The sequence below is a fragment of the Cherax quadricarinatus genome, chromosome 13 (genome assembly GCF_038502225.1).
Source record: "Cherax quadricarinatus isolate ZL_2023a chromosome 13, ASM3850222v1, whole genome shotgun sequence".
Classification (NCBI taxonomy): Eukaryota; Metazoa; Arthropoda; class Malacostraca; order Decapoda; family Parastacidae; genus Cherax; species Cherax quadricarinatus.
The window spans coordinates 6,454,213-6,469,212 of record NC_091304.1 but is presented as its reverse complement, the minus strand read 5'-3'; the positions used below and the strand labels follow the sequence as shown (position 1 = coordinate 6,469,212).

Here is a 15,000-nt window from a genome sequence, read left to right as displayed (position 1 = left end):
TAGGCATATCATTGACATAACATAAGAATAATAAGGGACCCAGAATACTACCTTGGGGAACTCCACATGTTATCGGCAGGGTTCTGATTCTGTTTTGTTGATTTTGACTATTTGTCTCCTGTTGCTAAGGTAGGACTTAAACCAGTCTACAGAGCCTATACCGATAGCTTGAAGTTTATTACATAATATATTGTGGTTGACAGTATCGAAGGCCTTTTGCAGGTCTAAGGTTACCATACCTATGAGGTTCCCCTTTGACATTTCAGTTCTCAGGTAATCCATCAGATTAATAAGGGAGGTGTCGGTTGGGTAGGATCTTCTAAAGCCCGATTGATAGCTATGGAGAATGTTGTTGTCATTAAGGTACTTAACTACTTGAGAATACACCGCCCTCTCTAGAATTTTAGATATTATACTGAGTATACTAACAGGCCTATAGTTGCTTACATCAGACCTACTATTTTTCTTGAAGATAGGAGTAACTCTGGCCTCCTTGAACCCCTCTGGTACGGTATTAGTGGTGATTGATAGATTTATTATGTGAGCAATAGGGATTGACAGTTCAGAAGCACCATCTTTTAGGAACTTAGACGGGATGTTATCAGGGCCTGTACTCTTAGTTGGGTTTAACCTGCTTAGTTCTTTTTGAATAAAGTCATGAGATACACTTACTAGTTGACAACTGTTTGGGGTTACCCCTTTATTGGTATAGTATGTTTGAAACTTATCAGAGTCTGTGTTAAAAGTATTTGATGCAGCTGGTAGTTTACTTACTAGTGTTGATGCAACAGATGTGTAGTATGAATTAAAGCAATTTGCCACCTTAGATGTTTCGTGGCATACCTCATTATCGATAGTGAGTACTATGTTAGACCTATCTACTGGCTTATGGCTATACCCCAACTGTTTTAGTTGTTGCCAGAGCTTTCTGGGGTTATGCTTATACTCTTCAATTTTTGAGCAATAGTGCTTTGCTTTGCTCCTTTTATAAGTCTCTGTACTCTGTTCCTCACCCTTTGGAATTCATTTAGTGCTGCAATATCCTGTCTGTTTGCTTTAAATCTTTTTAGCAGCTGGTCTCTGAATTTCGTATTATCTAATATCTCAGTATTCATCCAGGGTTCAGTTCTTCGTTTAATCCTAACCTCTTTAACTGGTGCAATATTATCAAGGATGGTAGTGAACATTGTTTTGAATTTTTCCCAGGCATCGTTTACGTCCGTGCAACTTGTTATCTCTGTCCAGTCACAATTGTGTAGCCTATTTACAAGTGTTTCTTTACTGTAGTTTCTAGTTGACCTCATTTTTATTGTCCTGTGTAGGCCTATCCTATCCCTAGTGATTTTCCTGGTGCAGTAAATGATGAAATGATCACTAAGACCTGTGGTAATGACGCCTGACTGACTAATGTTCTCAGAGCGATTACAAAGTATGTGGGTCAATTAGGGTGGCTGAGAACTGTGTGATCCGGGTTGGAGTATTAATTAGTTGAGTGTAACTATTTAATCCTAGAATTTGCTTATACCTTTTGCATAGCCCGTTATTTTGCTGCTGAAAACAGATATTGAAGTCGCCCAGTATTATTGTCTCGCAATTGTTTTCAACTCCGGACAAGATTCTGGAAAAGTCTTCTAAGAACTGGTCCTGGGTAGGAGGGCGGTAACTAGTTCCTACTAAGATGGGTTTGGTCTTAGGAAGCAGCACTTCAAACCATAGAATCTCCAGTTTATTGTTATTTAAATCAGGTCTTGGGTTGTAAGCTAAGTCATTTCTAATGTAGGCACATACTCCACCACCCTTTCTGTTCCTATCTAAGCGTTTTATATTGTAACCTTCTATTTTGACCTCGTCGTCAGTCACCGTATCATCCAACCAAGATTCAGAGATGGTTATAACTGCCGCCCTAATTTTGTTAGCTAGAATCCTAATCTCTGCCAATTTAGGAAGAAGTGATCTTGCCTTGACATGAATAAAGTGAAGGCCTGTTTTCATAAAACAATCATAATCATCAATATATGGCAATGGGTCATTTGTATTAAAATTAGGTAAATCAATGTCATCACTGCTAAAGGGTAACTTTGCCAAAGTGCATTTGTTACACACAAAATGAATTCTGGCACCGTTGCTATAATTGTACATACATCCATCATGCACCCACCACTTACACATTTTACATAAGGTGCCTTTTCTGTTTTTCATGCGTACTTTAGTACAGTGTATGCACCTGTTTGGTGGTGTTTGAGATAATAATGGCTGTATTGTCTCACATTGACCTATGGTGGAAGACGAGGAGATCAGTCCCTCAGCCTAGAAGCAGGTGGTGAGGGACTGATTACCTGGTTTTCCACCGTCTTGTGTAGATATTTCTATAGTCTTAAAGATTATGTCAATGTATTCACAGAGCCAATGGATTTCGAAACGTCTATCATGTAAAGAGTAAAGATATATATATATATACATATATATATATATATATATATATATATATATATATATATATATATATATATATATATATATATATATATATATATATATATATATCATGCCGAATATGTAAAACTGGTCAATTAGCAAGAACTCATTTAAAATTAATTCCTTTCTAAAATTTTCTTTTATACGTTTAAAGATATATTTTTTCATTAATGTTAATGTAAAAATTTTTAATTTTGCTCCAGAAGAATCTTAGAAAACTTACCTAACCTTATTATAACAAGAACAATTTATTTTAGCCTAACCCAACTAAATATATTTTATATTTGTTTACAATAATTTAATACTAAACAAACACAGTGAAATATATTTTTTTCGTTAGGTTCAGAATGATTTTGGCGAAATTATTGCATACACAAATTTTCGCTTGTCCTATATGGTAAGATGAGCATTGTTAATTAGCCAAGATCGCAAGTTCTGCTTTTCGGCACGATATATATATATATATATATATATATATATATATATATATATATATATATATATATATATATATATATATATATATATATATATATATATATATATATATATATATGTAATAAGATCACAGTAAACAGATGATTTGATGATTTCAGAATATGCAAAACAACCACTGTGAAAGAATAGAGAAATACCAAGCGCTTTCGTGACTACTCACATTATCAAGGAAAAATGTGAATAATAATAATGTGAGTAGTCACGAAAGCGCTTGGTATTTCTCTATTCTTTCACAATGGTTGTTTTGCATATATATGTGTACATATATATATAATGTAAAATACCACATTTCTACGAAGTGCAAAATTGTTCAGAATATTGTACATCAATGTTATCAGCGGCTTTTCAAAAAAAAAAATATATATATATCTATATTATGGTTCAAGGCACTTATTGTCCGGCATTCAAGGATGTAAGCCTTTCTGAAAATATAATTCATTTTTATTTATAAATAAAACACCCCACCTATGAATTAACTCTTCAATTAATATATTACCAAGAACAGACTTTGTGGTGAGTTGAAGTAAGATGTCAACTCTGTTAGATAAATGAACACAGATGTAAGTGGTGTGACCTTTTATTGTGGTAACGTTTCGCTCTCCAGGAGATTTGTCAAACTCCTGGAGAGATCCTGGAGAGTTTGACAAAACTCCTGGAGAGCTTAACAAAACTTCTGGGGAGCTCCTGGAGAGCTTGACAAAGCTCCTAGAGAGCGAAACGTTGCCACAATAAAATACTATCACATTAGTTACATCGGTGTCTATTTATCCAACATTTTGTCGGTAATTCTACCATTATTACCAACTCTTCGTCTGCAAGATACACACAACAAAACTAACAATGTTAAAACCCAAAGAGAGAGAGAGAGAGAGAGAGAGAGAGAAGGAAAGAAAGAGAGAGAGAGAATCATAGATAACAAGATATGTACACACAGCTACAAAGACAATAGCGGCCGCCCAGCTGTACAGCACAACGAATGGTAAAAGATTTTTCCCTTTGGAAAAATTGGCAGTAGTGTATTTCCAATCCATTCTTCCCTTTCCTGTTTCTACTCTCCTCTCTCTCTTTCTCTCTCTCTCTCTCTCTCTCTCTCTCTCTCTCTCTCTCTCTCTCTCTCTCTCTCTCTCTCTCTCTCTCTCTCTCTCTCATTCACCTCAGACAGGAAAGGGGAATAACCAATAAGGCTCAACATTCACAATAAAAAGGAGAGGAGAGGAGTGAAGCAGCAATATATGAGAGGAGAGTTGCTCTGGAGGGGAGAGAGGGGAGGGGAAGAGAGGGAGGGAAGAGAGAGGAGATGGGGGAAGAGCATGTGGAGAGAGGAGAGTGAGGGAGTGAATAAGGGATAATAGGACATATAAAAAGGGGTGAGGAGGGACTGAAGGAGAGGGAGGGGAGAGAAGAGGAGAAATGAGGGTAGGGGGAGAGGGGAGAAGAGACAATGTAACGGAATCTATCCCGGCTCCATGTGGCGAAATCTGTGTATGTACAGATATGTACACTTATATACTGAGATGTACATCTCTTAGCCTATGTACAGCTATGTACACCCCTATATGAATGTGCATATACACATCTGTAGGTATATTTACAGATATGCACATTTTTCAGAGAATATACAGAAATATGCACTCCTCGGGGTATACAGAGTACACCTCATGCTGAATATACAAATACACATATCTCTTGGTGTATGAAAGGAAATACACAATTCCTGATGAATATATAGGGAAATACACAGTTCCCGACTGTACAGATGATCCAAGAGCATCTCACTATAATTTTGCTACTACTACTACTACTACCATTACTACTACTGCTGCTATTACTACAACTACTACTACTACTACTACCACTACTACTACTACTCCTACTACTTCTATAACTACTACTAATACTACCATTACTACTACTAGTGCTACTACTACCACCACCACCACTACTACTACTACTACTACTATTACTACTGCTACTACTGCTGCTGCTACTACTACTACTACTACTACTACTACACTATATACACTCACTCTTAGTATTAGGACTGAAGAAGTCACACTGGGCGAAACGTTTCCTCTAACATATATCCTGAACTGTACATAAGTTTCTTGTTCCACATCTTGTCGGTATCACCAGTCCGTTTTTCAATTCAAACAATCTTCTAACGCTGTTCAAGCATTATTTATTTCTAACACTGTTCAGACACTATACATTGTGTCTAACGCTGTTCAATCATTATCCACTCGTTCTAACGCTGTTGTTTCTTCCATCCCCGGCAGCTGTCGTACGCAGACACCCACCCCATGTTCTCAGCCATCAAGTACCCGAACTTCTTCAGGATGGCCCCGTCTGACAAGGAGTTCAACCACCCTCGCCTGCAGCTGCTACAGCGGTTCAATTGGACTAGGGTCGGCACCCTCTTCCAGAACGAGCCCAGACACGCCTTGGTGAGTGTTATGCATACTCCTTTACGAATGGTCCTAACGCATGGTCTTCATGCGTGTTCTGTCGGCATCATGCGTATGTTGGAGTTTTTTTTTGTGCGTGTGTATTCTTTTTATGTGTGTTCACTACGTATGTTCCTTACGCATGCTCGTTGTGCTTGCTCCTGACGGATGCTCCCTACGCTCGATCCTTACTTATGAAGCTCATGCATGCTTCTTAATTATGCTCCGTATATATGCTTCTTAATTATGCTCTGTACACATGCCCATTATACATGCCGTTTATGTATGCATAAATTACTCTCATCATATGAAGAAAGCGGCCGTTACCAACCAAGGGTGACCCGACAAAGAAGAAGCACTTTCACCTTTAATCACTTCCTCACTGTCTTGCCAAAGGCGTGCCTACACTATAGTTATAAAACTGTAACATGTCAACACCCCTTTTCAGAGTGCAGACACTTTACTTCCCACCTCCAGGACTCAAGTCCGGCCTGCCGGTTTCCCTGAATCCCTTCATAAATGTTACATTGTTCACACTCCAACAGCACGTCAAGTCCTAAAAACCACGTGTCTCCATTCGCTCCTATCTAACACGCTCACGCATGCTTGTTGGAAGTCCAAGCCCTTCGCACACAAAACCTCCTTTACCCCCTCCCTCCAACCTTTCATAGGCCGACCCTTACCATACCTTCCTTCTACTACAGATATATACGCTCTTCAGGTCATTCTCATTCGTTCCATTCTCTCTAAATGTCCGAACCACCTCAACAACCCTTCCTCAGGCCTCTGGATAATACTTTTAGTAATCCCGCACCTCTTCCTAATTTTCAAACTACGAATTTTCTGCATTACATTCACACCGCACATTACCCTTAGACACGACATTTCAACTTCCTCCAGCCCTCTCCTTCTTGCAGTATTCACCACCTTTACGTTCACAATTCATAAATCAAACCGGCCGTATCCCACCGTGTCAGGGTGACCTAAAAATAAAAATAAAAGATTTTCTTTTTAAATTCAGTAATGTATACAGGAGAAGGGGTTACTAGCCCCTTGCTCCCGGCATTTTAATCGCCTCTTACGACACGCATGGCTTAAGGAGGAAGAATTCTTTTCCAATTCCCCATTGAGATAAGAGGAAATAAAGATGAATAAGAACTATTAAGAAAATAGAAGACAGCCCGGATAGGTAGGTATATATATATATATATATATATATATATATATATATATATATATATCTATATATATATATATATATATATATATATATATATATGTGTGTGTGTGTATATTTATATGTCGTGCCGAATAGGCAGAACTTGCGATCTTGGCTTAAATAGCAACACTCATCTTGCCATATAGGACAAGTGAAAATTTGTGTAAGCAATAATTTCGCCTAAATCATTCTGAACCTAACGAAAAAAATATATTTCACTGTGTTTGTTTAGTATTACATTATTGTAAACAAATCTAAAATATATTTAGTTGGGTTAGGCTAAAATAAATTGTTCTTGTTATAATAAGGTTAGGTAAGTTTTCTTAGATTCTTTTGGAGGAAAATTAAAAAATTTTGCATTAACATTAATGAAAAAATATATCTTTAAACGTATAAGAGAAAATTTTAGAAAGGACTTAATTTTAAATGAGTTCTTGCTAATTGACCAGTTTTACATATTCGGCACGACATATATATATATATATATATATATATATATATATATATATATATATATATATATATATATATATATATATATATATGTATATATATATATATATATATATATATATAGATATATATATATATATATATATATATATATATATATATATATATATATATATATATATATATATATATATATATATATATATATATATATATATTTTTTTTTTTTTATTATCACACTGGCCGATTCCCACCAAGGCAGGGTGGCCCGAAAAAGAAAAACTTTCACCATCATTCACTCCATCACTGTCTTGCCAGAAGGGTGCTTTACACTACAGTTTTTAAACTGCAACATTAACACCCCTCCTTCAGAGTGCAGGCACTGTACTTCCCATCTCCAGGACTCAAGTCCGGCCTGCCGGTTTCCCTGAATCCCTTCATAAATGTTACTTTGCTCACACTCCAACAGCACGTCAAGTATTAAAAACCATTTGTCTCCATTCACTCCTATCAAACACGCTCACGCATGCCTGCTGGAAGTCCAAGCCCCTCGCACACAAAACCTCCTTTACCCCCTCCCTCCAACCCTTCCTAGGCCGACCCCTACCCCGCCTTCCTTCCACTACAGACTGATACACTCTTGAAGTTATTCTGTTTCGCTCCATTCTCTCTACATGTCCGAACCACCTCAACAACCCTTCCTCAGCCCTCTGGACAACAGTTTTGGTAATCCCGCACCTCCTCCTAACTTCCAAACTACGAATTCTCTGCATTATATTCACACCACACATTGCCCTCAGACATGACATCTCCACTGCCTCCAGCCTTCTCCTCGCTGCAACATTCATCACCCATGCTTCACACCCATATAAGAGCGTTGGTAAAACTATACTCTCATACATTCCCCTCTTTGCCTCCAAGGACAAAGTTCTCTGTCTCCACAGACTCCTAAGTGCACCACTCACTCTTTTTCCCTCATCAATTCTATGATTCACCTCATCTTTCATAGACCCATCCGCTGACACGTCCACTCCCAAATATCTGAATACGTTCACCTCCTCCATACTCTCTCCCTCCAATCTGATATTCAATCTTTCATCACCTAATCTTTTTGTTATCCTCATAACCTTACTCTTTCCTGTATTCACCTTTAATTTTCTTCTTTTGCACACCCTACCAAATTCATCCACCAATCTCTGCAGCTTCTCTTCAGAATCTCCCAAGAGCACAGTGTCATCAGCAAAGAGCAGCTGTGACAACTCCCACCCTGTGTGTGATTCTTTATCTTTTAACTCCACGCCTCTTGCCAAGACCCTCGCATTTACTTCTCTTACAACCCCATCTATAAATATATTAAACAACCACGGTGACATCACACATCCTTGTCTAAGGCCTACTTTTACTGGGAAAAAATTTCCCTCTTTTCTACATACTCTAACTTGAGCCTCACTATCCTCGTAAAAACTCTTCACTGCTTTCAGTAACCTACCTCCTACACCATACACTTGCAACATCTGCCACATTGCCCCCCTATCCACCCTGTCATACGCCTTTTCCAAATCCATAAATGCCACAAAGACCTCTTTAGCCTTATCTAAATACTGTTCACTTATATGTTTCACTGTAAACACCTGGTCCACACACCCCCTACCTTTCCTAAAGCCTCCTTGTTCATCTGCTATCCTATTCTCCGTCTTACTCTTAATTCTTTCAATTATAACTCTACCATACACTTTACCAGGTACACTCAACAGACTTATCCCCCTATAATTTTTGCACTCTCTTTTATCCCCTTTGCCTTTATACAAAGGAACTATGCATGCTCTCTGCCAATCCCTAGGTACCTTACCCTCTTCCATACATTTATTAAATAATTGCACCAACCACTCCAAAACTATATCCCCACCTGCTTTTAACATTTCTATCTTTATCCCATCAATCCCGGCTGCCTTACCCCCTTTCATTTTACCTACTGCCTCACGAACTTCCCCCACACTCACAACTGGCTCTTCCTCACTCCTACAAGATGTTATTCCTCCTTGCCCTATACACGAAATCACAGCTTCCCTATCTTCATCAACATTTAACAATTCCTCAAAATATTCCCTCCATCTTCCCAATACCTCTAACTCTCCATTTAATAACTCTCCTCTCCTATTTTTAACTGACAAATCCATTTGTTCTCTAGGCTTCCTTAACTTGTTAATCTCACTCCAAAACTTTTTCTTATTTTCAACAAAATTTGTTGATAACAGCTCACCCACTCTCTCATTTGCTCTCTTTTTACATTGCTTCACCACTCTCTTAACCTCTCTCTTTTTCTCCATATACTCTTCCCTCCTTGCATCACTTCTACTTTGTAAAAACTTCTCATATGCTAACTTTTTCTCCCTTACTACTCTCTTTACATCATCATTCCACCAATCGCTCCTCTTCCCTCCTGCACCCACTTTCCTGTAACCACAAACTTCTGCTGAACACTCTAACACTACATTTTTAAACCTACCCCATTCCTCTTCGACCCCATTGCCTATGCTTTCATTAGCCCATCTATCCTCCAATAGCTGTTTATATCTTACCCTAACTGCCTCCTCTTTTAGTTTATAAACCTTCACCTCTCTCTTCCCTGATGTTTCTATTCTCCTTGTATCCCATCTACCTTTTACTCTCAGTGTAGCTACAACTAGAAAGTGATCTGATATATCTGTGGCCCCTCGATAAACATGTACATCCTGAAGTCTACTCAACAGTCTTTTATCTACCAATACATAATCCAACAAACTACTGTCATTTCGCCCTACATCATATCGTGTATACTTATTTATCCTCTTTTTCTTAAAATATGTATTACCTATAACTAAACCCCTTTCTATACAAAGTTCAATCAAAGGGCTCCCATTATCATTTACACCTGGCACCCCAAACTTACCTACCACACCCTCTCTAAAAGTTTCTCCTACTTTAGCATTCAGGTCCCCTACCACAATTACTCTCTCACTTGGTTCAAAGGCTCCTATACATTCACTTAACATCTCCCAAAATCTCTCTCTCTCCTCTGCATTCCTCTCTTCTCCAGGTGCATACACGCTTATTATGACCCACTTCTCGCATCCAACCTTTACTTTAATCCACATAATTCTCGAATTTACACATTCATATTCTCTTTTCTCCTTCCATAACTGATCATTTAACATTACTGCTACCCCTTCCTTTGCTCTAACTCTCTCAGATACTCCAGATTTAATCCCATTTATTTCCCCCCACTGAAACTCTCCTACCCCCTTCAGCTTTGTTTCGCTTAGAGCCAGGACATCCAACTTCTTTTCATTCATAACATCAGCAATCATCTGTTTCTTGTCATCCGCACTACATCCACGCACATTTAAACAACCCAGTTTTATAAAGTTTTTCTTCTTCTCTTTTTTAGTAAATGTATACAGGAGAAGGGGTTACTAGCCCATTGCTCCCGGCATTTTAGTCGCCTCATACGACACGCATGGCTTACGGAGGAAAGATTCTTTTCCACTTCCCCATGGACAATAGAAGAAATAAAAAAGAACAAGAGCTATTTAGAATAAGGAGAAAAACCTAGATGTATGTATATATATATATGCATGTGCGTGTCTGTGAAGTGTGACCAAAGTGTAAGTAGGAGTAGCAAGATATCCCCTGATATATATATATATATATAACCTTTGTCCTAAAACAGGTGAATGTGTTAATATTCAACCCATTCATCCACCAGAACATGTTTGTGATCACATCACCTAACAGTCCAACTGTACAATAGCACCAGCACCATCTATTAACTTCCCTTCGAAAAAAAAAATTTCAACAGTCAAAAAACGCCAAAACAGAAAAGAAAATATAGATTGTTTTGCACACACACACACACACACACGCAGGGATGGGAATGTCTGTGAGGGTGCGTGGTGTGTGTGTGTGTAACGCTTGTCTGTGAATGTTTGCGTTTATCCGTTCGTGCCAGCATACACATCTTTTGAAGCGTTTTAATTGGACAAGACCAGGAACACGGGGTAACAAACCGTAGGGAAGGTCAGTTTAACATTGTCTGTGGGGGGACAGTGTGAGTGCTGTGCGTTGTCTGTGGGGGACAATTGATGTATATATATATATATATATATATATATATATATATATATATATATATATATATATATATATATATATATATATATATATATATAATATATATATATATATATATATATATATATATATATATATATATATATATATATATATATATATATATATATATATATATATATATATATATATAAATTAACATGCTGGTTAAAATATACATACATACATAAATGCAAACGTATATAAATACACATATCCACGAGGAAAGGAAAATCTCTCTCTCTCTCTCTCTCTCTCTCTCTCTCTCTCTCTCTCTCTCTCTCTCTCTCTCTCTCTCTCTCTCTCTCTCTCTCTCTCTCTCTGGAAAGTTGGCAAATGTTTCTCTTCAGAATCTTTGAAATATTCCTCGAGCAAGATTTGAGCAATAACTTAGAAGAGACTATGACACATTTCCTCTCCGGCTGACATGTGATGAAGCTGAGGAAAATATAAAATGAAGATGAGGGAAGGGGATGGGGGAAAGAATGGAGGGGGGTTGAGGATAGAGAGAGAAGGGGGGTGGGAAGATGAAGGTTTTGTAATGGATTTCAAGAAAGATCTCGAAATTCCCCGTGAGTTATTTGCCACTGATTTTTTTATGAAAATAAAATTTGTTTTGAGAATTAGTCTCGAGAACAGTGATGATGATGATGATGATGATGATGATGATGATACGAGAGAGAGAGAGAGAGAGAGAAACGCTAAAATAATGATTTTACGTATTATTCCCCCAAACATTCTCCATTTTCTACGTCTTTCCCTTCCTTCTCTACGCCACTTTCTTCATTCTCTACGCCACTTTCTTCCTTCTCTACGCCACTTTCTGCCTCGTCTACGCCATTTTTGGCAAATTTTCTAACTTCTTTACGATACTTTCTGCCCCGCCCCCTTCTTTTTTACCGTACTTTCTACCTCTACGCTATTTTTTTGGCCTTCCAGACACATTTTCCTCTCTACCCCTTTCTACATCAGGCGCCCCCTTCTCAGACCTCTGCAGTTACTTCCTCCGCTCGCCCTTCCACCCTTTCCATTTCCCCACTTTACTCCTCATCTTCTCTTACAACTCATCCCTGAATTCCACTTCGCCGATAAGTTATAAGAAACAACAACGTCAAAACCTTAAAAAAAATATCTTTCTCATTTTATGTTACAAAATGAGAAATCTATAAAATTTAGACATCTCCAGAGAATACAAGGATAACTTACTGATTCCCCTCTAGTATCTAGCCTGTTTCTGGTTTAATAACAGATTGTTAGAATATATCCTAGTCCAGTTATCCTGTAAAAATTAAGAGCCTCTTCTACAGCACTTTGGGATTACAAATGGATGAATGTAAATCAGATAAATTAAGGTTGAGATCTTTAATAACAAATGTGTCTAGGTGGTAATAATTGCAATTAATATTGCTTGAATATTTAAGGAGATAAGTTCCTACACATATCTTGTAGTATATACTGTTATATCTGTATATACTTATACTGTACTTTACAAATGGTGCTATAAGAACTTCAGATAAACTGTACTCTTGAATACTCTTAATATGTGCTCTCAGGTACGTTGCTATGAGATTCACTTATAAATATAAGAAAAATATAAGTAAGCATGTGTGTGTGTGTGTGTGTGTGTGTGTGTGTGTGTGTGTGTGTGTGTGTGTGTGTGTGTGTTTGTGTGTGTGTGTGTGTGTGTGTGTGTGTGTGTGTGTGAGTGTGTGTGTGTGTGTGTGTGTGTGTGAGTGTGTTTGTGCGTGTGTGTGTGTGTGTGTGTTCTCGGTAATACTCGGTATGACTCAGTAAGACTCAACTTTAAATGACACTGACACCGAGTCCCTAAGCTAACTACTCAACCATCAAGGAAATCACACAGCTTAGTTGAACAGTATGATGAACCATTCCCTAAACAAGGGTAATGTTCAAAGCAACAGAGAGTAGCACTGCATCAGGCATGGAACAAGGAGACAAAGACCCTAACTGGGGACTATCAGCAAATCCTCCTTGAAGGCATATAACTACTTATTACTGAAACAGTGTCCAGCAATACCAGATACCCGATTTTAACAATGCATAGATGCCAGAACAATGTAGGTCGAGAGTTGATTTCGGGACCAGAGATATAAAGAGTGTCTCCACGACACAGCCTCCGGAAACGTCAGATATCACTAAGATTAAAAACTGCTCTATGAACAGAGTTGCACAGAGTTACGAGATGTATATCTAGGCTCTCCAACAGGGACATACTCTACCAAAACAGTCTAAATGACACGAGCTGAAGAGAACAGCAATCTCCCAGATAGAACGACAAAGAGAGTATGTTGCCTCCACGAGCAGCAGCTATAGAGAGAAGGTGAGGCAGACCCAGAAGCGACAACATCATGTGAGTCAAGTGATTTGTACAAGCTTCAACCTGGGACCAACTGTTAAACAAGCGGGCAGGTAGATGCAAGTGCTCACAGCCAATCAAAACTCTCCACCAGCGAGCACTACATACATAATCAAATATAATAAGACAAATAATAATATAATGCATGAAATTTTAATTTTAGCTATTAATGAAGATATCAACAAAATAAAATTATATGAAAATGCAATATATACAAATATATTAATTGCTCCCTTTATCTGAAGTCTCAATAGTTTATTAGATTCTCTTGTTCTCTCATATCTTTCTTCCTTTCTCCTCCTTCTCTTCCTCCCGCTCATCTGATTCTCCTGTTATCCTTCTCTTTCTTGTTTTCATCTGTTTCCTTTTCTCTATCTCCTCCTCCTCCCCCTAACTTTCTCCTGCTCTCTATCTTCTCCTCACAACTTTCTCCTGCTCTCAATCTTCTCCTCACAACTTTCTCCTCAATTTCTCCTTCTTTTCTCCTCTCTATCTCCTCTTTCCCTTAACTTTCTCCGGAGTTTCTCCTTTTCTTCTCCTTCCAACTAACTTTCTCCTCAGTTCCTCCTTCTTTTCTCTTCTCTATCTCATCATATTTCACCACTGTCTCCTTCTCTCTGTTTCCCTTTCTCTTCCTCCCCCTTTCTCTTCCCCATCCTTCTCTCTTCCTCTTCGCCTCCCGTTCTCCTCCTTCCTCCTTCCCTTAAACTCCCACTTAAACCCCCTAAACAAAGCCACTTAACAAGTGAGCTTGCAACTTGCAGGAACCTGAAGGTGTGTGTCCAAGATGAAACACTCCCTCCGGTCCAGCAGCTGTTTGGTTTAGTAATGGAGGCTTCAGGGAGAGGCTTCCCAAGTTCACAGGGAGATTGGAGGGAGAGGGAGAGTTGGAGAAGATTGTGAGTTGGAGAAGAGGGAGGGAAAGTGGGAGATAGGGAGTTGAAGTAAAAGGGAGAGAGGCAGTTGCAGTAAGAGGGAGGGAGTTGAAGTACAAGGGAGGGAGATGGAGTAAGAGGGAAAGAGGAAGGCGAATAGAGAGAGAGAGAGGGAGGGAGGTAGGGAGACGAAGTAAGAGAGAGAGAGAGAGAGAGAGAGAGAGAGAGAGAGAGAGAGAGAGAGAGAGAGGGAGGGAGGGAGGGAGGGAGGGAGGGAGAGAGCTCGTCTTAAGACTCACAGAAAGGAAGAGAAGGAGATAGAGAAAGAGGGTGAACGAGAGTAGATTGAAATGAAGAGCTGGAGGGAGAAGGAAAGGGAGAAAAAAGAGAGAAGGTAAGGGAGGAAGTGAAAGGGAAAGAAAGATTAATAGAAAAGGAATAAGTGGAGGAAGAGAGGGAGAAAATACAGGGCGATAAGGGGTGAAGATGATCATTGAAAGGAGTGAAAAT

At 38.5% G+C, this 15,000-nt stretch overlaps 1 protein-coding gene across 7 annotated transcripts in view; it reads left to right on the top strand.

Moving 5' to 3' along the window:
* Positions 1-15,000, top strand: part of LOC128688501 (uncharacterized) — a 784,466-nt gene that overhangs the window by 439,683 nt on the left and 329,783 nt on the right. For all 7 annotated transcript variants that reach the window (XM_070084425.1, XM_070084432.1, XM_070084431.1 and 4 more), the window contains one exon: positions 5,250-5,417. In XM_070084425.1, coding sequence (XP_069940526.1) covers positions 5,250-5,417 — 168 coding nt within the window. The remainder of the gene's footprint in view (positions 1-5,249; positions 5,418-15,000) is intronic.